This window comes from Mchenga conophoros, linkage group LG10, assembly GCF_057382185.1.
Source record: "Mchenga conophoros isolate Kocher_MC1m ecotype Shallow Benthic linkage group LG10, M_conophoros_male_GT1.1, whole genome shotgun sequence".
NCBI classification, from domain to species: Eukaryota; Metazoa; Chordata; class Actinopteri; order Cichliformes; family Cichlidae; genus Mchenga; species Mchenga conophoros.
In genome coordinates, this window is record NC_140535.1 from 33,003,849 (window position 1) to 33,028,680 (window position 24,832).

Sequence of the window (24,832 nt, forward strand, 5' to 3'; positions counted from 1 at the left end):
TACAGCAGAGCAAAAAAGTTTTAAGTATCCTTTGTCCTTCAGTGTACAAGCAGCTCAAATCTGAGAGGATGCAAGATGAAGGGAAAGCACACATACACAGAGCAAATAGTAGAGATAATCATGCCTGCTGCATCTAATGAACAGATATAACAAGCACTTCTCTCATTGTGTCATCTAATTTATCAGCTATTGTCCTGCGCTCCTTTTTTCTGTCAAGCTCCTTCAGGCTGATTGCAAATAAAATAGAATTAGCAATCATTTTCTTCTAACCCGATTTAATGAGCAATTTAATTTCAAGAGACCCAGATTTACTGCATGCACCGGCTTCATTCGTTTAAGTATGTATACATAATCAAACACACATGCTCAAGTATGTGGAGGAAATTTTTTTTCTTTTGTATTTCCCTCACACACACGCGCACACGCAGAAAGTGCCATCCTTTTTGGTCCAATCGATTCATTTAGTTTACCTCAATGACACCGGAGCCTGCTGGAAATATCCTGTCCTTAAAATCTTCCTTCCCCCCTCCTTAAACGTCTGCTTTGGCCCGACATGATGAATGATCGCTCGGGCCAATCAATTCTATTTAGATAAGCTCGCCTCCAGATAGGACAGGAAAAGGAAGAAGGATGGATTTTTTTGAGTTATTCAACACGGAGGCCCAAGGTTATTGTTATTTGGGATGTCCGCCAAACTGATATTTCACGGGTAGGGCGGACTTGGTAACTGTACGAGCTTGAGGAGTCTCACAAAGATGATCGAGGTGCAGAAAAATGGCGTTTGCTTTTCTGTGATAACCGGACGGCGGATCTAAAAGAATAGACTTGGTGTTGTCTTTGTCTTAACAATCTTTAATTTTCACAACTGTCCACTCTGATGTTGGCTTTCCAAAACCTTTAACCACTTTTCCAAAGTTACTGCAAAAAGTTAGGTTTTCCTGCAAATTGTTTTCCTGAGCCATTCATCGGTAGATATGCTTCATCATCATCATCATCATCATTTTACTATTGAAAACACAAACCTATGGTTCAAATGCAACCTTTGGACAGATGGCCTCACATTTCCTTCAATCAGGTTTTTTGATATGAGACAGAACTCATAGCTGAATCAGTGACTGCAAGCTGCCCAGTCCCTCAGGCAGCATTTCCCCTGTCATGCTTCATGGCCGGTGTGAGGTTCATTTCCCGAAAAGCTGTCTTTGGTAGGTGCCAAATATGCCTGCTGTTATTGTGGTCAAACAACTGTCACGAAACTGGCCAACCTTAGTTTTCTTTAAATGTTCTTTCTGGAATTCTAAAGCTTTTTCCTGGACCTGCAGCTCATGCAGGTCAAATGTATGTCAGATCTCTTTGTACCTGAAGAATCTGCAGATCCTCTGATGGCTTTTTTGTTTTCAGGCCACTCTCTGAATTCAGTGGCCTGTCTGTCCTAGAAAAGTTGTCATTACCAGACCCATTCTAATTATGTGTTTGTGAGGATTTGATTAACGTAGGGGTGTCATTGTGTTTTTATGTGACCTGAGAACACCTACACCTTTATCTTTATACACATTTGTTCTTAAAAGAATAAAAAGTTTATTCAAATAATTTGCAAAAGTACTTTATATGGCAAAAAAACATATTTCTTTACTTCCCCTTTACCCACATATATGTTAGTCTTTTATATAAGCTGTGATAATTGCTTTAAAACTGTACTTGACTGTGCACCTCCACAAAATATAGAGTTCAATGCAAAAGTTTTGAGCCATCCATTATTTCTTTATATGTTGCTAGGAACATGAAACATGGAAATACAGCATATGAAGCAAAAACAGAGTTTGTGTAGTTCTAGTGAGCTTGAAAGTCAGTACTCTGTAACAATACTCCCACATCGCCTCAGTAATGTTGAGGTGTGGGCTCTGGAGAGGCCAGTCCACGGCTGATAGCACTTCCATTCTGGCATTATTTTACTGCATTGGGAGTGTGTTCGGGATCATTGTGATGCTGAAAAATGAAGCTGTTGCCAATCAGATGCTTTCCAGATGGTTCATAAAAAAGTTATGGTACTTTTTCTGTATTCAAAATTATTACAATTTTGAAAGATCCCAAGACCACTGGCTGAAATCCAGCTGATGACAGGGCCTCCACCATGTTTTACAGATCCATTCATCTGTCCATGATGTATCTGGGTGGATTTCAAAAACGAGCATGGATAAATGTTCATACGTCTTCCCTTGTTAACCTGCACACCCCTGTACAGTCTCATTTATTTCAAAGTCTGAGGATATTCCAGTTATTCTAAAGATTTTAAAATAGTGAGATTAAAGTAGGCAGTAGACCAGATCAGCTCCATTTAAATAAAAATGGATAACAATCCAGCCTTATTAATTTACATGTGTCTGGATGATTTTACCAGATCTTCCAGCTTCACCCAGATGTAAAGACTTTCACCTAAAGTTCCTGCAAAATGACAGCGTCTGCAACAAGAACAACAGCTTTCTAAACTGGATCCGGTGTTTAATCCAAGCAAGACACTGACATATGGGCCTCAAATCAACACTTTGCCCATGAGATGTGACAGTTCAGCTACCAGCACTAAATCTCTCTCTGCTGGTATCAAGTCTTCATTGACATCTGTTAGCAAGCACAAGCTTCCTTCAGGAGTGTTACAGCTTGTGAAAGTAGCAGGGTTGGAGATGCTTAACCCAACAGCTCCACTGTGTGGCTCATTTGGAGCATTGCCTGTAAATAACTACCAGACATTTACACATTTTAATTGTGAATTACAGGCTTTTGCTTTCCCTTTATGAACTGCAGTAGAATTATGTGCAAACACAATTCAGGTTCTGCCACTGACTCAGTGCTGATTCATACTATATAATACAGGCTTTTATTTCCTTTTTTTTTTTTAACATGCGCAGTAAAGAAGCCTGCAAAGCTGTAAATATTTTCACAGACACCATGGAAACAAATACCAATACTGGTGTTGGAGGCACACTGCCAAACACATTTCTGTGCTGTTAATAAAGTTTTAATGAAAACAATGAATTGTGCCAGGAGTCATTATTTACCTTTTGTACTTCATTAATCTGTCAACATGTCACACTCCTTAAATCAGTATGGGTGCCACTATGACTCACTATTTACTCACACGACACAGACGTGTGTTACAGACATGTAAGAAGCTCTATGTGAAGGGTTTTCAACATTTTCTTAACAGCTGATTTAGTTTCAGGGTGTGAAATCTCAGAACTATAAAACAGATTCTATGGAAAAGGCTAAAATACTGAAAACATCCTTAAGTTAAATTGTTTTTCAAATGGAAAAAATATATACATATTTCTACATACACGGGCTATGTATGTCAGTGAACATCTTGTACCAGACATATCAGTGCTTCCCTTCTATACTTGATTAATCTGAAGTTTCACAATGAAATAAATGACTCTGCAGATGCTGAATGTCACTATGCCACAGAAAGTTATAATAAATATAAACTGACTTCATAATAAAAATGTTTTTGCTGGCATAGAGAGAGATCGGGAAATGATTTATATATATGACCATTAAACAATCAGGAATTTTTCATCACAGCCACGATGATTGCATCCTAGATTTGCAGCTTATTTAAAGAATCACATTTATGCTACTTTCCCTTTAATGCTTCATATTACTTATTCAATTTTGAAAAAAACCCAACCTGCAATTAGCCGCTATCCTTACTCACAAATGACTACACAAACACATATGTGACACAGGAATAAGTCTTGGGATGATTATTTCTCCGGCTTTTACATCTGCCTTCGAGTTTCAAGTGAGTGACAGGAAGCGCTGACATGAAAACAATCGACACGGCGATACGAGAACATTTCATTGCAGCATTTTGCTCTGTGGAAGCTCACTGACTGTCAAAGCGAACGCAAGTGAAGAGTAGCAAATGATATCTGAAAGAGGATAATGAGCGCTTGCTGCTTCATCGGCTGTGTGCAGAAAAACTCAAAGAAGGCAAAGTTAAAGGTGAGCCAACACGCAGGGTTGAAAAGAAAAAAAAAAAAAAAAAAATAGGAATACAATATATTCAAGAGGGTAAAGGAGGAAAAAAAATTACTATTCTCTGCTGTATCAAACTGAGGCAAAATGAGACCGAGGAACTGTTAGGGAACAGCTTTTGATTCTTGAGAGCAAAGCTGGACCTTTTGCACTTTCCTCATCATCACTAATTAAACAAACGTTAGTGTGTGTTTGTGTGTGTTGCATTATGTGCAAAAAGGGAGATTACTGCAAGCATAACGTAGGAATAGATGTGCAAAATGAAGGAAATTCCGTTTTAAGCAGGAAGGAAAACAGTATTTTAATGTCCACAGATGAATTCATAACTTATCATAAACAAGATGTTTCAATACAAGACTTGGTGACACAATTAAATAAGAAAGGGAGGAGATAAGAATGTTATCTAATAATCAGCTGCACAATTTAACAATTTCTTGATCACTAATTTGCAATCAGAAATTAGTTTTTGATGGGATTCACATTACTTATATCACACAGATGTTCGTGTGCCTGGTGGGAGCACATGAGCGGGTCCTCTATCCTCACTGACGGTCTTCTCAGAAGTTGTATGGACAGACACTTTGACGTAGTCACCACCTCCATCATTCCTTTGCCCTTTGCTTGAAAGCAGTGCCTGCTCCTCTGCATCCTTGTCGGGGTTGGGGGGGGCAGTAATCTGTCTGTTCCCTCTCGCCACAGTCGACTCTATGTGTTCTGACGCAGGGTTCCCGGTCTCCCCCGTCTCCTCTACCACCGCCCGGCAGTTTAGGATGAGTGGCGGCAAAGGCACGCTGCGGGCCAGCTCCTCGATGTGACGGGCAAACTCCATAGTTTTGAACTGCGTGACCTTGGCGAGCTCCACCGTCTTGGCTGAAGTGACAATGGGGATGCTCTTGGCAACCTCAAATGCCTTCTGCAGCTTCTCTGTGCCCTCTGTCCGGAAGAACTCATTGATGACCCTCTCCATCTCCTTGAGGTGGCTGCTGACCATGCACAGGCGGGCCACGTTGAGGATCATGGTGATGGTGAAGGCCACCAGGCACACAACGACGAAATGCAGCCCCAAGCCACTGTCAGAGTAGGCAACGCGAAGAGTCACCGTGTAGTTTTGGGTGCCGCCGCTGGCGCTCGAGGCAACGCAGGTGTAGCTGCCGCGGTCCTCAAACAAGACCTCGGTGATGTTCAGGATGCCTTCCTCTTGAATCTGCCACCTTCCACCTGCGGCAATAACGCACAACATATTTTTACTTTTACCACAAAGTTTCTCATTAAAACGTTCAAATCTCCTTCATCTCCTTAATCAGCAGCATTACCTAAGGCAATTTGTCAAAGACAAGAAATAGAAGGCAGTCATTCTTTTTCTCCAAACTCTAATCAGTACACATCTCTGTCACCTGCTGACAAATAGTTCAGCAAGTCAACCAGAATGACAATTTCTGGATTTCTTTAGTATTTGAAAATTAAAATACCTACAGAGACCTTTTGGTGACATGGTAACAAGTGTACAAATACAGAAGGTGGTTTTATTCAATGCCAGTGTCCTGGGTCTACAATTATTTAAATACAACATCGTGTAACACATTATAGCACATCGGGATATTATGTTAAAATTCATGGAAGTCCAATTATTAAAATGGCAGCATGAGTTAGGTTTGCAAAGTTACATCTGAACAGACTCAAAGACTTCGGGAACAATGTCCTTTAGACAGACAAGGCCAACGTGGATGTGTTTGGCAATAATACCCAGCATCATGTTTGTGCTGATAAGCTGTATTTGATTTTTGTTAAACACCTCACACTAACTGTTTGCTAAAGGCCAACTGTTTGACAGCTAAAACTAGGCCAAAACTGGCTCATGCAACAGGACAATGATCCTAAGCACAGCAGCAAATCCACAAGTTGCACAGGCCCAGCCAAAGTCCGGACCTCAACCGGACTAAACTGCTATGAACGGACCTTCAATTTATTTCTGTTAAAGGTGGTTCAGCAAACTACTGAATCATGAGATGTACTTAATTCATCACACACTGCTTCTGCAGTTTGTGTTAGATAAATAATGATGCAGTGTGTCACATAGTGTAGGCCAGCAGGGGGTTTTCTACGGAAGAGGATTAGGGCCACTAAGTGGGTACGTCTTTTTTTTTCTTCTTTTCCTGAATTCTGAGAAAAAAGTCAGAATTCTGACTTTAATCTCAGATTTTTTTTCCAGTGGCCCTAATCCTCTTCCGTAGTTTTCAGTGTCTGAACACACAAAATTTTATATATGAAATGAAGCATACTTCCTTTTTCCACATACTGTTTGTGACTAAAGTATTATTCATGGTAAAAACAGTAACAATGATTGACTAAGTGATTGATATGCTGGTTGAAAGGCAGTGCTTATGTGTCTTACTTTACATAAAACCTTTTTGTCACTTTCAGAATTAAATGCCACTGAAATATCAGCACGAGCACTAACTCTGAAAGTATGTTTTTCAGTTCATTTGATTGCTTTCAGATAAAAAAAAAAAAAGCCATGCAGGACGAAAAGAACTCGAAGCTGATCAAAATCTCGCTGCTTCATTTCCTCGTCCTACCTGCGTCGTCACCCTGCAGGGGTCCTTTAGAGTTGTACCAGCTGATGTTATCATAGGTCCCGGTCACGTTACACGTAATCAGCATGCTCGACCCCTCCTTCACCACGATGGGTGGGATGCTAGCCCGCTGCATTGAGGTCACCACCTCTGACCCATTGTGAGCTCCACCTGCTTTCCAGCAATTGAGCAGTAAGAATGTGGCGAGCCAGTGAGAGAGGTGAGGATTATGAGGCAAAAACATGTTGAAAAGAGCCACAGGTTCAGCTCACATTGGGACGAGACAAACCTGCAAAACAGGAAAAGTCAACGGTCAAATCTGATGTAGCGTCATATGACAACAGGCCCTTAGCTCTTTAGTGTCTTTATAATATGTACGTCTGCATTTCACAAATTTGAATGTTTAGTATATTAGTATTTTATGCAGTAATCATCAGGACATAAAACCTTTACAGGACAATTTTAATTAAAAGGAAATCACTTGAGTTTAAATGTTGTGTTTAAGCTCTTCTTCCAGTGAGGTTTTTTTTTTTTTGCTTGTTTGTTTGTTTTTTAATCTTTTTTTTTTCAGAGCACTTTGTTGAATTCTTGATCTCATTTTTCTCCATGTCCCAACATTTAAGTTACAAAATCATCACCCTTTTATTTGAATAACATTATAATTTTGCTCTGAAGTCACTTTTAGCTCATTTTTTTAATCTATCTTTTCTGAACCCTGTGTAAGTGTACTGAAAAGAAATCTCGGTTATAACATTAAGTATACGGCGAACGGGACAGGCGTGAGGCACATTTACAGTGATGCTTAATGAGTGCGCTAAACTAACAATTCAGAATAAATTATCGGAAAAGTGGGCAATTCCTTAATTCGTTTACAGACTGAAAGTATCAGTAAAAGGTACTGTGGTGCTATAATACACCGAGTTTTAAACAGAAATATAACATAGGTCAGACACAGCTTGATTAAATAACAAACTGGTTCTTGTTACCGCACTAGCGTCCCAGGCACGATAATGGTTTTCGAACTAAAACCATTCAAATTCCCACCTGTTGCCCACAGAAACCAAGGCAGCCAAATCCACCATCAGCAAGTGGCAAAAAACATCAGATATGTATAGGGTTCAGTACCACGTACGAAAGTGACCCAGTTCGGATGTCGGATTTGTGCTGTTCACACCGTCATACCATGATCGGATATGGGTCGCATAGGGTCAAAAAAGTCGGATTTGATGCGCTTTCGCCTGCAGTGTGAAGTTTTACAATTATTTTAGTAATTTACCTTGAGTGTGCCAGCCAAGGAAGCACAATCCATCCGATCCATTCACTTCCTAGTACAGGTATGAGTGAATGGGCGTGGTTTTCTGTCAACTCTTCCATGCAGGTAGGTGAGATCACGTCACTGTCGCCTATTTATTTATTTTACATTTTTACACGATTTATAAGAAATAATCTAAGTCAAACAGTTTATGTACTGAACGTTTTGTTATTTATTCAATGATTCATTAGCAGTTTTTATCTTTAATCGTGTTTCTCTATTTTTTTTCAATAAGTAATAACAAGGGATTTAATAGTCATTTGTATTTGTATATTGTTGTTAGAATTAAACATTAGTATTATTATTATTATTATTATTATTAAAGTAGCAATACATTAACTAAGCGCATTTTATTTTGACGTTTCCGGAAGTCTTGTTTTCTTTTTTTAATCCAGGACGACAGACCCCCCTAATGGGACTGATTCATTTCAAAATAATATTGCAAAAACTGAACCCTAAACTACTAACCTAACTTTTCGGTTCGAGTTTGTACTTTTTGTAAATTAAACTTTGAGCACATTTGTTTTTTTCTCTTCTATAAAGATTAATACGTTTGACGTTACAGTCAATTTGTGAGCATCAATGTGCTACATACTTTTATTTTGAAGAGAATAACAGGAATTCGTGTTTTTCATTGTGACTAACAGCTAGACTTTGAAAACAAAATATGACGTGGCTAATCCGGGTGGAAAAACCACAGCACGAAAATCTGAGCCATTGAAGTGTTTGTCAGAAAACTAGAAGTTGCTAAAGGTGTAGATACTAAAGTGCAAACCGAAACAATAAAAGGCGGATCTTAATTTTTAATTTGGAAGCGGAAACTACTACAACTATTAGCTGATTGAGCTAACGTCACCTGCTAACATTACGACTTTGACAGCTGAGCAGGAGAAAAGGTGAGTTAATAGCAAGGAACTTAAGTTAGCTTGTTTTTTCTCATTAAATTATTAGTTTATTATAGTTGAACCAGCAGTCGATGCTAGAAAAACAGCTGACGCTCGTGTAAAGGATACTTGCAAGACACGAACTCGATGTTCTCCTAAACTGTTAGCAAGCGTTTTGAAAGGGAGAACTTAACAGTAAATCCAGTAAACATCCAGTACGTATTGATCCCAGCGCTAAACTATTACCACGGACTACAAGAAAACGTGACACACACATTTTTATGGATTATCTTTATACTTGTACAAACTCCTACTTTTTCTTCTGTGTGATGATTGTTTTCTTTGTCACTTTGGACTTTCTATGTACTTAAATATGATTCAGCATCACTACCTCCAGCTCCCATGGATAGCTAAAAGCAATGCAAAGTCGGATTAATGCATTAATCTCATATTGTAAGAATAATTAGATTTGTCCTGACAGCTCCACGATTTAACGCTTGGAGATTTGAAAAGCTTCTGCTTCAAACCCATAAGAAAATACATCTCCTTAGAGTTGGTTAAAGCCTTGGTTAAGGGCCAAGCTAAAGAAACATTTAGTGCACCTTGTTTTTATGAGTAGAACAGCTTATGAACAGAGCATTATGTAGTGTTTCTTCCTCTTGTGAAGCCCCGGTCAAAATATTTCTGTTTTTATGAAAAGACGCAGAGATTCCCTCACAAGTTTGATTTACTGGAGTCACTGTTTCAAGACTAAGTCTTTTGAAATTAGTGATTATCTCCCTGACATTAGAATGTATCACCCCCCCCTTAAAACAGTTAATTTCATATGAAAGGTCTCTTTTTTTTCTACCTTTCTTTTCTTTTTTCATTTCTTTTGTACGTACATTTTGATAAAATCCTGATTTTGAAGCTGTGATTTTGTTGAAATGTTTCGATTGCAGATCTTATCCAAGTTTAAGTGTCGTTGGGTTTTTTGTTTTGTTTTTTCTTTTTAACTGTAAAAACTTATAAAGTTATAAATGTACTTATAAAGTTATGAAGGTTTAAAAATTCTGAAAAAGTAACACAAATTGAAATCCCAGCCCATGTACATCAAGGGACTTTTAATTTGAAAATATTCATAATATGAAGGTAAAATTTTCAGTACTTTTTTAATGTGTGTTAGTGTGGAAAAAAAAAAAAAGGAACCCGGACTCCTCTGGGAGGTGAACTGAATTTACTCATGATTGAAACTGAATACTACTACTGCTATCACTACTACTACTATTAATAATAATAATAATAATAATAATAATAATAATAATAATAATAATAATTAAACAAAAAAATTAAACTCACAAGTGAAGTTGACTGACTCAGTTGAAAGGTCGACTGACACGTGATGAGGTGAGAAGTGCACAAGAGAGTTAACTACAAACCAGTACCTGGCATTTCCGCTACTATCCAAAGCAACAAGCAAATCATTTTGTTTATTGCCAGAGTTTATGCAGTGCCTTTTTTTCCTCCTCTTTCTTTCCAGGTATGCACTGAGACATTTGGTAACATGTCAGACAGTGAAGCTTCTTGTGCAGCAGCCAAGGGTGCAGAGGCAGCGCCGGAAAAGCAGAATGTCTCTCCCGCTCGAACCCCTGACAGCTCCTCTCCATCCACACCTGACATCTCCACTGATGTAGCTCCGACGAGAAAAGCCAGGAGGAGGCCAGAAACCCAGCCTGCGGCCAAAGTTCAGGAGACTCCAAAAGAGGATGAGCAGCCAGCAGAGGTAGTAGAAATTGAAGTACTGCTCATACTCGAAGAACTAAAGATGATTGCAAAAAGAGAAGAGCTGAAGCCATAATTTCCATCATGACTTCTTTTTCATCCTGCAACATATCATGTCACATAAACATCTTCAAAAGAAGCTTGTGTGTTTGGTCGTTGACACTGTAAAGCTATCTCACAGGGAAGTGTGATACCTGATGAGCGTGGGTGCAATAACACTTTCACATGAGATTCTTAATGACCCTGCTGATGTGCGATGTCATCTAATTATCTATTGGATGATTTAACAACCTAATGGGCTTAGACTAAATGGTCTGATGTGTTGGATAGTTATTCTTGTGTGAAATGTGAGTTTTAAACAAGCTGCGTTTGTCATAATCTTTAATGGTTTTCTGTGAAACCACTAAAAGGCACTTGTTGAAGTCATCTTTCTGTTTTACTCATTCACAACATCTGTTTTGTGTCTTTTCTTCTTTCTCCTTCTGTCCTCATTCTCAGACATCCAATCAGTCGACCGTGTCTCAGGGTGGCTGGGGTTACTGGGGCAGCTGGGGCAAATCCATCTTATCCACAGCAACAGCTACTGTGACCACTGTGGGTGAGTATCCAACACATCACTCAGTCTTTACAAGTACACAGTTGGCTCCTCTGAAAAATAGTACAACACCAAGTCATTTGTTGTTTAAACGTAGTCTTGCTTTGGCCTTTTTCATTCTGTTACTGTTAAAGCTTCTCTGCTATATGTACTGATGTCTTCTGTCTGTTTAGGCCAAGGTATCACTCAGGTGATCGAGAAGGCTGAGACATCACTGGGAATCCCCAGTCCAACCGAACTGTCAGCTCAGGTGGAGGAAGAAGAGAAACAGAAGGGTAAGGCCGCATTATTGTGAATATGAAAAATGTTTGTTAGAACCTGGAGGATCAATAAAGCCAGGCTCTCCAGTCAAGATGATCAAGATGTATCAAAACACTTTAATGGGCACATTTGATTTGACTTTTCATCTGCTGCTAATGAACCAATCAGATGTTGATCACTTCAGTCAGAGAGGACTGGCTGATGGAGATCTGCCAAGAATTCAAAATTAATATAAAAGCAAAATGCAACACCGGTACTTCAGATAAGACGGGAGCTGGCAGAGTGTGGCAGAAAATTGTTGATCCTGTAGATTGCTAAGTGGATATATTTGCTTTAGTACTCCGTTTCTGATGTTACAGCAGCAAATTAATAGAGTTTTACTTTCATTTTGATTTAAACATCTTTAGGCTACTGAGTTCCTTCAAGTCCCATAGCTTTGTGAAGGAAAGATTTGTCCAAATGAAAATGAAATTAATTGAATTGACCCATTTAAATTATTATTGTTTTCTCTCGTGTAATCCTTGGACATTGATTTTTATGTCGTTAGTGTCTTCTCCTGTAGATGGCACCAGCATGGAGCCCGACAAAGCAGTAGATGAATCGTCAGCAGTGGGAAGTGCGATGGGAATGTTGTCGTCACTCAGTAGCGTCGTCCAGAGCACGGTAAGCTGATGCTTAAAACTAGAGAGCACTTGTGTGTTGGTGCGACTGTTCTCACTTGACAAAAGTTAGGAATTTATTTTAGCTCATATTTTAAAGAAAAGTTTAAACTGGGCTTCCTCACAGGGTAAGACCGTGATAACAGGAGGTCTAGATGCTCTTGAGTTCATTGGGAAGAAGACGATGGACGTGATAGCAGAAGGTGATCCTGGCTTTAAAAAGACCAAAGGACTGATGAGACGGAACGCCACTCTCTCTCAGGTAGGTAGTAAATACAAAACCAAGCTAAAATCCTAAAATCTCACTCAAACTTAATGGACAAGAGGGAACATATATATATGAAGACTTTAAAGCTTAGTGGATGACATAGATTTCTGGAGCCGTGTCCCTTATCATGTGTCACACTCTCTCAACTCTGTCACTCTTTGTTTCTCAGGTGCTGAGGGAGGCGAAGGAGCGAGAGGAGCTGCAGTCAGCAGACAAAGACTCGGCAAATTCAGACAAGAAGGTGGTCGCTCACTACGGGATGCTGTTTGATGAATTTCAGGGTCTGTCACACCTTGAAGCTCTGGAGATTCTATCTCGAGAGAGTGAGTCAAAGGTACAATGAAAGTCTCTGCCAAAATATCACTTCTGCTGTAGCTAAAAACATACAAAGACACTGTTTCTATGCTTTACATTTCTGGGGAATCTAGTAAAGTATTTTCTCTTGTGTGTGCTGTAGGTGAAGTCGGTGCTCTTGACTCTATCAGGAGACGAGCTGGTTGAGCTCAGAGATGAGCTCGACCAAATCAAAAGCTCCTTCTCCCTGGTGGAGTTCGATGATGAGGAAGTTGATGAGAGTAAAGGTAATGTCTTTTAAATCAGCTATAAAAGTTTCACAGCTGCAAGAAGAACCTGAAATAAATGATGGTGCATTTCTAATTGCAGATGAAGACGGATTAGAGTTTGAGAGGGAGTTAAAGGAGGCCATGGAGGGCCTCAGTGTTTCTGCAACTGCAGACAAACTGAGCAAGGTACAGCTCAAACAATTCACTGTGCAGAATCATATTCCTGCCAGTTTCTGACTCATTATTCGAAATGTTACAAGGACCTTAACTTGTCTCCCTTGTCGTTAATTTGATGGGAAAAGTAACAGAAATATGTCAGATACACTCATAGCTTTTAAATCTATTAGACTGGTCTCTTTCTGATTTACAGTAACTGCTAATTCTCAACTCGCCAATTTCCTGTTAAAGTATGATTGCTAACATCCAACAGGCCTGTAAGAGCTCCGCCAGCCTGATTAGTGAGCTGACCAAACAGCATGTGGAAACAGATGTAAATGAGGAGGATGTGAAGAAGCATAGTGTGGAGGTATGTCTTACTGACATCATCAACATATATATATTTTTTCAGTGTCCAACATTGCAAGTATTGGATGTTTGAGGGTAATACTTGACTGCAGGATTTGACCAAGTAGCAATGGTGTGTGTGTTGAATCTTGTCAGGAGGTTCATGCTGCAGCTATCAGGAGTCTGGCCGAGCTGACGGCCAGATCCATCGAGCTTTTCCACAAACTGGCTGAGATGATCCTTTTCTCCAATGGCAGTGCAGAGGCCAGCGTCCTGTCACAGTAAGACAGCATGAGCGGGGGACTCAGGGGTGGGGATATTTCACTTTTTCTGTGCACTTTAATTAACTGTATACCTTTTGTCATGCTGTCTGTTCTCAGGTTAACTGTTGTCCTGTGTAAAGAAATCTCACTGCTGTCCAAGAAGTTTACTTCCTGCCTGACAGCAGCAGGGGTAAGTTTCAAGATCCTATCCATCTGTTTTAACGTCAGGGCGTCACTGATACCTGATGCTTGTAAAGCATTTGTCCCACCACACTTAGATTTTCATATTTACTATGTAAATTTAAAGTCTTAAAAGTAACAGATGTTTTATTTTCCACTGATGTCATTTATTGTTAATCTGACCTCCACGTGTTTATTATTTCTTCATATTATCACACTGTTGATAAGGAATCATAGTAAGCAGTTCAGCTGATGTCTCACAGTTATTATATTATAAATATCATTTTAGAAGGAGATCTGCATTAGCCACAAACTTCATCATTTTGTTTCCATCCACATTTTTCTGTTTTTATGTCAAACCCTAATTTATGCTTCTCTTTGCAGTGTTTTCTCTTCCAAACCACTAATTCTTTGTTCCACAGAGAGATCATTTTAATTTAATTTTTTTCTGTTTTACAGTCAAACGAGAAGGGAGAAGTCCTCAACCCCCTGATAACAGGAGTATTTTTAGAGGTTTGTCATATTACTGCAGCCAACATATGTTCATTAATGAATTGTCCAAAATGTTTTTGTTTTTCGAATACATACAACACACCAGGGGTTCTGGCACTGTCTACTTTATAGAGATCCTCATCTTTTGGGATTCTTCGCAGTTCAGTATGTCAGTTAAAGGTCCGTTCGTGTAAAACAAGAAGCGTTCTCGTCTTTCCTGTTAAATTTGATTTGGTGTCCCACAGGGGTCAATTCTCGAACCTTCTTCATTTAGTCTGTATTTCCTTAGTTGTGTTGTCTGTAAAATTCCTGATGACTTACTTTAGATGTCTGATTTTTCCAGCCAGTAGGGTTCTGGAGAAACCTCAATATAATCATTTCCTGTAATTTAAAACTAAGAAGTCGTATCAGCTCATTGCTTCAGCAGAAGAACAGAACAGAATCAGTTATCTGACTGTCGTTGTTACTTAATTGCAAGAAAAGTATATCAAAAATATTTACTATAGCTAAAATAAACAAAACAATTTATTTATCTGCTGCTCAGAGCACTTTAACTTTTGGTTGTCTTGACAAGGACTGTGCTACAATGATATTAGAGTAAATTAAGACTTTTGTCAAAGAAATATTATTTCAGCTCATGACTGAAACATGACTAGATGTCAGGAGAAGATTTACAGCTATTCAACACGAAAGCTACGTTCTAATAGTCAGAGAAAACTGTGCTGAGACTTGATTTTATGGTGTTTTATACAAAGTGTGACCAAAAGCAAAAGCTGATTTAAAATTGGTTGGCTAGTTCCTCCACACCACTTCATCCTGCTTCATCAGGATCTCTGCTTGTAGAAGTTTGAGTTTTAAAACCCCATATAGATTAACAGACATTAGTATGGACATTTGGAGATTGATATTTCATACTAACGTGTTCTTTGTTTTTTAAATCCCACACAGGCATCCAACAGTGCATCTTACATCCAGGATGCCTTCCAGCTCCTTATGCCAATACTGGAGATATCTCACATCGAGAGGAGAGTTCAGCTTACGCAGCAGTGACCCGCTAACCTGACCTCTGCACTCCACTACAGCCACTAAGCTGGGGCTCAGAGTCTCAGCAGAGAACTGACATATCTTTAAAATGTTTAAGTTGTCTGGTTTTTCAGCTCAAGACAAAATCTACTTTGAGATTAGGAGAGAAAATGTTTTCTTGTCAAACAGTGTTACCTTTCTGCGCATTGCTGGTTTATTTGGACTGTATGTTATATGAAGTCATTGGTGTACAGAAGAAGAAGAACAGTGTGGATTTATAATGAACGCAGAACAATTTTTACTTTCATTGCACAAAATACACTACCTTTTCTTGGGTGTTATTCATTCACTTAGTTCAGGCATCTCATACAGGATACCAACCAGTGATAACTTGTTTCCAAAAGAACATCTTAACAAAATAAATGGTAAGATGTAGACATGAGGCTTCACTCTTACTGCAAAGCAAATCATTGCTGGTCCTGGAGCAGCTGGACTCTAAGTGTGTTTGCTAAAATCTTCAAGACACAATAATTTTAGTTTTTGGCAACTTGTCCTTAAATCAGGGGCAGACTGAATGTGATAAGCCTACAGTTCTGTTGCTTTTTGGCTAACTGAAGGATGATATTTGGAGTTTTCTTTCCCTTTGTTTTAAACCCACATCCTTCTAGGTTTACATCCAATATCAATTTTAAATTTTGCACCATCGCATGTCAGCACTCGTTCTAGCCAACGTCTCTTTTTCTCTATAGACAGCCTCAGATTTAAAGAAGACTTTGAGCCAACATTTCTTTTACGACTGCACCACTTTTACTAGATTTGATAGAAAAGTCGTGGAGCATTTAAAAAAAAAAAAGACCAACAAGCTGGTCACATAGCTTCAATAGTTTACATTAATGCCCTTGCATTCTGTAAGAGCATTTTAAATAAACCTTTAAGAAATCGTCTAAATGTTTAAGCGATGCTGAGTTGAGATTCAGAGTTGCAGTTTGTTTAGGAGAAATAGAATAATAAATCTTGAAAGGGACGTATTATTTTCATTTCCTGCTCTATACTTTTGGTCTCTTTTTAAGCAGCTTTGTTCACAAATTCAAAATGAACCTCATTTTTCTTATACTGTACAGTTTATCATTTAACTTGAAACAAAAATGTACAAGCTCAAATGTTGACAATCAAAAAAGTTTGAACATCCTGTCCTGCCACAGCTTATAATTTACTCCATGTCTGCTTTGTCCTTACTGTCCATCCCCAAAGCCTGTAGGTACCATGTAGAAAACCATTGTTTCATCAATTTTTCCATCAATGAAATAAAAAAGCAGTGCACAGCAAAATAAAACTCATTAGTGAGGTATACAAACATGATGATTGTAAGTGTCAGTGTTATAAGCCTGCTTTCCCCTTTTGTCATCTATCCAACATGAAAACTTCTGTCTGCCAAGAAGATAGAGGACTGCTAACAGCTGAGTGTTGTGGGCATGTAAATTTATGGTTTCGGAGTAATATGGAGCAATATACTGTACGCTATGGCATATTACTGAGATGAGATTCAAATAAATGTGCTTCCTTCAAGCTTTTTGTGTTTAAATTGCAGGGTTACATGTTGTCAGTGGTTTTTGACTTTTTGTGTGCGCACATACTTTCTTTGGCTTCTCGTGACTAAATTAATCTCGTGACAGAATCCTTGGTCTGATGAGAAACCAGACATGTTTTTTGTTAATCCTTTATAGAAATTATCATTTCAATTTTTCAGTCTGGCTAATTGACTGTTTTCACTGTGGTTGTGTCTTTGGTAGAAAATAGTTCTTATGGTGGAGGGATTATCCAGATCAATGTAAAAGCACCTCTTTCACAGTTTACAACATTACAATTAGATTACCAGTGAAATTTATTAATGTATATGTTATAAGAAGTAGATATATGAATATCTGAGTTAAAGCACAACAAAAAAATTTAAAGGTAATCCTGAAGTGTCTGAAGTGAAACCATCTAGACGTTAGGGAATTCAAAGTAAAAATATATTTGAAAGCAAAAAATAAATAAAGATGAAAATATCCAAAAATGGAAACAAATGTACCCCAGCATGTCATCTTATCACTTTATATTCTCCGGTTCGATGGGTGGCGCAGTGCCCATTTGAAGGTTCTCACCTAATAAACGCAAAGAGGAAGAAGCAGCAACAGCAGAAAGAAAGCGAAGAAGAAGATAGGGGTGCTATCACCTAGCTTGGAAGGGTACGTTGAAGAAATTTTCAGGTAAATTATTTTCTTTATTCTTCCACAGCAGCGCTGTGGTGTAGTTGAAGTGCGTTCAACTATAGTGAGACTATGAGATGTAGAAAAGCAGAGCTGCTTTTATGTAATCTCCGTTTCCGTGATGGTAGCTTTCCCGACAACGCGAGGCTTAGCTCGTAAACGTTAGCCATTCGTGCTAAACGCCGTGCTAGCTTCAATATTTTTTTTTTGCAGTGTCGTCAGTTTTATTAAAAAAAAATTAAGCTGCACGTTATTAAAAGCTCTCAAACTTTTAGCAACAATTTCCCCCAAAAAAAGACCCTTGTGCTTTTTTCATTTTAGCATTTAGCATTTGGGTTAGCTAGTCTAGTATCGTAAACAAAAGCCAATGTGAGTTCTTCATGATGTCATGGTAACACAAAGGCGCTTTATACCTCTCACTGTAACAGCAGGCATCACTATAATGGGACACCTTTCAGTAACAGGTTAAAGTCCTTCAAGAACAAAGTGTCGCCGCTCGGTGGTCAGCACAGGGTACTTATATGGGTAGTTATTTTGGAGCATTGTCTAAGTTCATGAGCTCGATACTTCTAAAAACTGGATGTGTAGAATAACCCACACTTAAAACGGGTAGAAGGCTGAAAGAGCCTTCAATTAAAATACCTTTGATTTGTTCTTAGTGCTGCGTGTTTAAACGGCACATCCTCGGTTGTTTTTTCGTGTTTCACACCCATATGACTATAGTACTGATTACTGTTTTTAGTGGTTATATTAATTTTTTTACGTTACGTTGTATACCGTAGTCTTTGTAGTAAAGTTCAGGATTTTATTTACGTACTTATCTATATATGTATGTATTTATTCTCTTTATGTCCACCAGTGAGATTTTGACCAGGAATTTGCTACAAACAAACAAACAAACAAACAAAAAACCCCCACTGATTTTAAACATTTTTTTTAAAAGTGGGTTTAATTTACTAACGTTTTACATATTTCAAAACGAAGTTTGTGATGACATATGACTAGCTGAAGCACCGTTTATAGTATTTATTTCACTATTTAAATTGTAAGAGGAAGTATAACTGCTGAACAGTTTTTTACTAAAGTAAAGTAACCATATTTTTTCAGGAGTTGCACAATGTTTTTAGAGATCCACTTGCAACTTGAAAAATAGAGGAATAGGTGCCCCTCTGTCACCATGCAACCGTATCACTAATTTCCATCCACTGTTTGCTCTTCCTGTCATATGGATTGTTACTACGGAGAGCTCAAGCTGTGCTTGATGAAGAAGTCATTTGTTTATTTTTGGGTCACACATTTCCAGCTGCTAGTTTCTCTCATGTACCTTCATATCCTGGTTGTATACAACAGCGTATGCGCACTAAACGCATGGGATCATCCTGTGCTTGATGTCACAATGTTTTTATCACACAAAAATTTGTACTGGCTTCATCGGATATGGTATAACCATCGTACCCATTTTATCTCTTTTGTGTGGATTAATTTATCTAATATAAGCAATCTAACTACCGTATTTCCCGGACTACAAAGCGCACCTGAATATTAGCCGCACAAGCTAAAATCAGGGGAAAATCCTGTTTTGTACATACATTAGCCGCACCTGACTAAAAGCCGCAGGTGTTTCAATGTTGACTTATCATATGTAAGAGAATATGCACAAAGGGAATTGTCAGGAAAGAGATGGCTGTTTGGAGACACACCCCTTTTATTAATATTTTGAAAAACAAGTTATGAGTACATATTTGCATAACCTTTTAGGTATATGTACAAGTAGCAGTAATTACAAGTAGGAAACATGTACTGTGCTTCATAAATGAGTAACAAATGTAGTACATAACAATAACCTACAGCACACCAGAAAAATAGATTCAGACTACCTTTTAGGCTCAGGTGCAGTGACACGGCTTTAACAAGAAGAAAAGTCAGTCATTCACCACCATCTTCCTGCCCACTAAAACCACCAAAGTCCTCTTCTCCAGTGTTGGATACGAACAGGCTCAGGGTGGCTTCATCATCCACTCTCAGCTTCTTTCCTTCGTTGTCACTTTCAAAACCAAAGAAATCCTCGTTGTCAGTGTCAGAGTCGAACACCCTCAGAAGGGCCGTGACGGGGTCCTCCTCTCCATCATGCAGCAGTCCAGCCCTTCGAAATCCGTTGGTGATCATTGATGTTTTCACACTTTTCCACGCTGTCAGAATCCACCGGTGGAGTTGAGCATAACTTGCTTTTCGCAAGTTTATCGCCGCACATCATCCACGACTCCCGCTGAACGTGTAGCGCTACTTTGAAGTTTGTTTTTCGCGCTACTTGTACAGCACTATGTTGTCTGGCGGATGGACACGTGACCAACACACCACTCTTGAACCCCGATACTGTGTGTCTGATCACATGCCCTTCCGCCAGGCAACGTAGTGCCGTACAACAGCGGAACAAACAAAACAAATCGTCTTACGATATGACAAAAATCATGGACAATCCATAGAAAAGCCGCACCTGACTAAAAGCCGCAGGGTTCAAAGCTTGTGCAAAAAGTAGCGGCTTATAGCCCGACAATTACGGTAAGTGGTCGGAGGTAGTTATCAACCCGACAAGTTTACCCAGGGTTTCTCTATCTAGTTAAAAGCATGTTTACATAAAAAAGCTGGTGGAGGCAGCATATAACCAATCATACTGATGAATAAGCAAGAGAACAACTAATTTTCCAGTGGAGGTCATAACTATACTATTAGAAAATGTGAACACCGTAAAAACTTACTACAAGCTGAAAGCGACAGTTTCATTGTTTCACTTCTGGTTTTTATAGGTAAATGATAATTATGAAAACAGAGTTCACACGTAGACTTAAACCTATGTGCAAATTTGTAATTTGCAATAAAGTTGTGTCAAAATTTTGCATAGCTGTCAAGGAAAAATCAAGAGAACCCAAATTTCTCATCACGGAAACACAAAAACTTGACTCTTCATGCACTGAGGTCTGGTGGATCTTTAAACCTTTTTTTTCTGTTTGTTTATTTTGGTTTTCCCAAAGATTTTTCCAGAGAATTGATTGAATTGGTTGAACTGTCAGTAGGTGTGGATTTCATATCTCAAACATACCCTGTTGAACAAATTTGGCCGTGAGTTCTTTAGCACTGGACTAGCCTCATAACACTGGAAAGAGTTAACCCTGAAGTTGTGTTAATAAGACCCAATCCTGCTTTATAAGACCGACCTCAGGTGTCTGACTGTCTGGCAACCCTACGATCATGAACTGATGTACAAATTGATGAATAAAATTTACCAGAATACAGATAATTAAGTGACTTGACTGCAAACCTCTCTATTAATGTGAAAATGAAAAGTATTCCCATATGTGTGTGTTCTTTTCTCGTGTTACAAGCATTAATTGGCCTTCTCTTCTGATACCAGTTTTCTTTTCATCTTCCCCCAGAGTTGTGTTTTTTTTCTTTTTTCTTTTTTTTTTCCTTTTTCGGTGTACTGCCGCCCGCCGCCTCGGTAACGAGTGCTTTTGTTGGGCTTTTTTCACCTGACCTGCCAACATGCCAGCCGCACTTACAGATTCCAGTCAGATAATCTGTGAGGTCTGGGCGAGCAATGTTGAGGACGAAATGAGGAAGATTCGGCAGATTATTCAAAGCTACAATTACATTGCAATGGTGAGTCTCTGGCGTGATGGCCTAATTTCTTTGTCCAATGTTTTTACACAGTTGAATTTGAGGTGAATTTTGTGATATAGTCTTTTTTTAATTTAGTAGCTGTGGTTTTACAAATGACATTTGTCTCTAGATACCTGCCCTATTGGTATCTTTTTTTCCTGCTCCCATTTATTTATTTTTAAAATCTCTGTTTATTGATGTTTTCTGTGGGGGGGGGCAGTTGATCTCAAATATTATTTTCATATTTAATCGTAAAATTTACCTAAATGTCCTTAAAAGACTCATGGCTACTCATTTCCTTAGCTTTCACTGCTCTCAGGCTCTTATTTCAGTGAGTAATGACAGATTTCTGAGTGAAGAAAAACTGTAAACAAACACTTGTTGATATTGTTCACCAGGACACAGAGTTCCCCGGAGTTGTTGTCAGACCGATTGGAGAGTTTCGGAGCACAGTGGATTACCAGTACCAGCTGCTGAGGTGCAATGTCGACCTCCTGAAGATCATCCAGCTTGGGCTCACGTTCATGAATGAGGAAGGAGATTATCCCCCTGGCACAACAACGTGGCAGTTTAACTTCAAGTTTAACCTTACGTGAGTGGACTCTCTTTAAATCCTCGTTCTTTTCATTGTGTTGCAACCATCTGAACGTTTTAGTGTACTGACTGTGACTGAATGTAGAGAAGAAGGGCTGACTTAATCACCTGCTGCATTATAACTTCATCTCCACCATATGTCTACATGTCTTTGGAACTAAGTTGAAATCATGTTAGAGCAATTGTAAATTGATTGTTGCACTCAGACTGTATGTAAAAGATGGACACAGCTGGCTTTTACAGCACCTTCTGGTTAAAGTCCTGTAGTTAAGGGTCAAACTGCACACTGACAGTTTCAGACATACCCTGCTTTGCTGCCCTCTTTGACAATACAAAATGAGCATTATGTCATATTTGGTAAGTTTTGAAATAGTAACTGACAATTTGCTCTGTGACTTCCTGATGAGATCAAAAGAGCCAAAGGGTTGTTTTTTTTTCCCCGTAGATGTCTATACAACCGCAGGTCTTTTTGCAGCTGCGGGATTCGCCACCTGCTGGCTGTTTAAAAAGGCACATTTCAAAGCGTGAAGCTTTTTTAAACAGTGTGAATTTACTAAATGTGTTTTTCTCCGGTTCTCCTTCCAGAGAAGACATGTACTCGCAAGACTCCATAGACCTGCTTCAGAACTCTGGCCTCCAGTTTAAAAAACACGAAGAGGAGGGAATCGACACGCTCTACTTTGCTGAGCTCCTCATGACGTCCGGCCTGGTGCTGTGTGAAAACGTCAAGTGGCTCTCCTTCCACAGGTCAGTCATGTGTTTGCACCCTACACCACCTTTTAGTTGTATACAATAAAAAAATGATTTTAACAATAAATAAATGGTGTAACGTTGCTCTCTGCAGACCTTTCTAAAACCATGAATGAAGCTCAGCATGTGTAGTGTTAAAGCAAACTGAACCGTTTTCTTAGAGGTATTTCTGTGATATTTCTGCATCTGTGAGGTGTTCAACGAGTTTCTGAATCTCTGTTTCTTTTAGCGTTGTTTCTATCCCAGGAACTTTAACCAAAGAGTAGGAGGTTTGAAGGAAATGGATTCCATGGCCACCGGGATCTAAATTAAACTCTGAGAAATAATTTTAGTGTCCCAAAGAAGCAATAAGCTGAAAGAAGGGAACATTTGACTTCCTTTAAAGCTCCTGGGACTAAAAGTTGTGGATACTGGTGGAAATGAAAAGGCTGAACCTGATCAGTTTAGACATCTGTTACATTCTCCAAGACACAGTCCACCTAATTTCTCAATTTCATTTCGGGAAATAATTTTAAATAAGTCTCGTTCCTGTAGAGAAGACTGTAAGTAATTCTTTAGACATCATCAGTGTAACCCAGCTGTCCTCTTGTCCTTTGGTCCTCAGTGGGTATGACTTTGGCTACTTGGTGAAGCTCCTGACGGATGCACGCCTTCCCGAGGAGGAGCACGACTTCTTTCAGATCCTCAACTTGTTTTTCCCAGCGATCTATGACGTCAAGTACTTGATGAAAAGCTGCAAGAACCTGAAGGTAAACCTGGATAATTGAGTCACTACATCTGAGTTGGTGCTTCGGCTAGACTTGAAGCTGTTAATGGCTTCGCTTTTAAATAGAAGACATCTGTCAGATCAGATCAGGATGAGTTTTGACAGATATCTGACCGTGGTGTGTTTGCAGGGAGGGCTACAGGAAGTGGCAGACCAACTGGAGCTGAAGAGGATTGGACGGCAACATCAGGCTGGGTCCGACTCACTGCTTACAGGCATGGCGTTCTTCAGGATGAAGGAGGTACGCTCTCACAGATACCGGTTTGATCTCTGGTAGAACTCACGATGGCATCTGCAGCATTATTAAATGCTCATGTTTGCTCTTTATCCGAACTTTGAGTTACTTTGGAGATCTGAGTCAAAAGATCAGATATTACAGTAGTTTAATGTAATTTACCACTTTAAATATTTAATGTTATTCACTAAACTCAAACTGGACTTATTTAGCATGTTTGTGAATCCAAACGTCCTTTCTTTGAAAATAAATATGAATTTAAACTAATGGAAATCAGATACAAATTAAGCAAGTTTTGATCAAACAACATTCCTGTTTGCACACCTGAGACAGTGTTTGAGTCATGTCAGTGAAACTTTATATTTTGTCTGCAGCTTTTCTTCGAAGACAACATCGACGACGCAAAGTATTGTGGGAGATTGTACGGCCTGGGCTCGGGCTCCACCCAACCCCAGAACGCCATCTCCAGCTCGGGCCAGGAGGAGACCAACAACAAGCACTGACTGAGCGCTCGACCCTCCAAGTGGAACATGCACTTGTTTTAAAACCCAACCAGCAGACCCCCCACCACATGCTCTCAGACGTCCCTCGGCAAGACTTTACTAAATGCATATTTGTTTGAGCGTCGCCCTGCCAAGTGACAGTGGCTCCTTCACCGCTTTCTTTTTAGTCACTTTTATGAGTATATGGCCATATATTCATAAGACTTTTTTAAAAAAGCTTTTTTTGTTTTCTTCTCTCTCACAGCATCAGTGACATCTTTCTTTACAGCATGGGACCAGCTGCTCGATCTTACTGTGATTTTTAGACCAAACATTGACACGAAAGGTCGGGTCTTTTTCATCAGCCGGACTCTTCTCTTGTTGCAGGGATTTTTTTTTCTTTCCTTCTTTCTTTTTAAGTTAATGCTGGAAGGGCCTGTAAATTAAAATGTATAATTTTGATGCAAATAAATGTTTTAGCTCTTTTCCACTTTGAGAAACTTTTAACAGTGGGAGTTGGAGTGTATAATTGTGCTTGGGTACTCACATGCTTCATTGGCCAAACTGCTGTCCTTCTGTACATTCACCCTCAGATCAAACTGTCCACGGTCACTTGTGCAGGTGTTGTGGTCACTTTTCTTTTTTTACATTCTTCATTGTTTTAAACAGTTGTACATTAAATTGTTTTGTATTTTCAATGCAAGCAAAAAGCATTTGCTCTTTTCTTAAGTA

At 39.1% G+C, this 24,832-nt stretch overlaps 3 protein-coding genes across 6 annotated transcripts; 2 read left to right on the plus strand and 1 right to left on the minus strand.

Annotated features, from left to right (window-relative positions):
- Positions 1-3,040: 3,040 nt before the first annotated feature.
- On the minus strand, positions 3,041-7,975 carry LOC146566256 (microfibrillar-associated protein 3-like). The gene is made up of 3 exons (XM_085289857.1): positions 7,879-7,975; positions 6,606-6,891; positions 3,041-5,247 (listed from the first exon to the last, which is right to left on the minus strand). Exons 2-3 carry the CDS (start codon positions 6,844-6,846, stop codon positions 4,520-4,522), a joined length of 969 nt encoding a protein of 322 aa, XP_085145983.1. The 5' UTR covers positions 6,847-6,891; positions 7,879-7,975; the 3' UTR covers positions 3,041-4,519.
- Positions 7,976-8,560: 585 nt separating this feature from the next.
- On the plus strand, positions 8,561-16,933 carry fam114a2 (family with sequence similarity 114 member A2). 2 transcript variants are annotated; one of them, XM_085289858.1, is made up of 14 exons: positions 8,561-8,810; positions 10,318-10,560; positions 11,058-11,157; positions 11,328-11,429; positions 11,963-12,078; positions 12,202-12,336; positions 12,512-12,676; positions 12,800-12,923; positions 13,006-13,091; positions 13,336-13,431; positions 13,566-13,690; positions 13,790-13,862; positions 14,312-14,365; positions 15,293-16,933. In XM_085289858.1, exons 2-14 carry the CDS (start codon positions 10,342-10,344, stop codon positions 15,392-15,394), a joined length of 1,497 nt encoding a protein of 498 aa, XP_085145984.1. In that variant the 5' UTR covers positions 8,561-8,810; positions 10,318-10,341; the 3' UTR covers positions 15,395-16,933. The 2 variants fall into 2 exon arrangements, with proteins under 2 accessions (XP_085145984.1, XP_085145985.1); XM_085289859.1 differs by having other exon boundaries at positions 11,978-12,078.
- Positions 16,934-17,508: 575 nt separating this feature from the next.
- Positions 17,509-24,810, plus strand: cnot8 (CCR4-NOT transcription complex, subunit 8). 3 transcript variants are annotated; one of them, XM_085289862.1, is made up of 7 exons: positions 17,509-17,616; positions 21,048-21,273; positions 21,672-21,865; positions 22,453-22,614; positions 23,222-23,366; positions 23,514-23,624; positions 23,993-24,810. In XM_085289862.1, exons 2-7 carry the CDS (start codon positions 21,157-21,159, stop codon positions 24,119-24,121), a joined length of 858 nt encoding a protein of 285 aa, XP_085145988.1. In that variant the 5' UTR covers positions 17,509-17,616; positions 21,048-21,156; the 3' UTR covers positions 24,122-24,810. The 3 variants fall into 3 exon arrangements, with proteins under 3 accessions (XP_085145988.1, XP_085145989.1, XP_085145990.1); XM_085289863.1 differs by having other exon boundaries at positions 17,517-17,595; XM_085289864.1 differs by lacking the exon at positions 17,509-17,616 and adding an exon at positions 17,676-18,129.
- The last annotated feature ends 22 nt before the right edge of the window (positions 24,811-24,832 follow it).

Excerpts from the sequence above, each read along its gene's own strand:
- fam114a2 (XM_085289858.1), top strand. The coding sequence starts at position 10,342 with ATGTCAGACAGTGAAGCTTCTTGTGCAGCAGCCAAGGGTGCAGAGGCA. Across the intron at positions 12,924-13,005 it reads GGAAGTTGATGAGAGTAAAG|ATGAAGACGGATTAGAGTTT; the intron begins GTAATGTCTTTT and ends TTCTAATTGCAG. Across the intron at positions 13,092-13,335 it reads CTGCAGACAAACTGAGCAAG|GCCTGTAAGAGCTCCGCCAG; the intron begins GTACAGCTCAAA and ends AACATCCAACAG.
- cnot8 (XM_085289862.1), top strand. The coding sequence starts at position 21,157 with ATGCCAGCCGCACTTACAGATTCCAGTCAGATAATCTGTGAGGTCTGG. Across the intron at positions 23,367-23,513 it reads AAAGCTGCAAGAACCTGAAG|GGAGGGCTACAGGAAGTGGC; the intron begins GTAAACCTGGAT and ends GTGTGTTTGCAG. Across the intron at positions 23,625-23,992 it reads CGTTCTTCAGGATGAAGGAG|CTTTTCTTCGAAGACAACAT; the intron begins GTACGCTCTCAC and ends TTTTGTCTGCAG.
- LOC146566256 (XM_085289857.1), bottom strand. The coding sequence starts at position 6,846 with ATGTTTTTGCCTCATAATCCTCACCTCTCTCACTGGCTCGCCACATTC. Across the intron at positions 5,248-6,605 it reads CCTGCAGGGTGACGACGCAG|GTGGAAGGTGGCAGATTCAA; the intron begins GTAGGACGAGGA and ends TTATTGCCGCAG.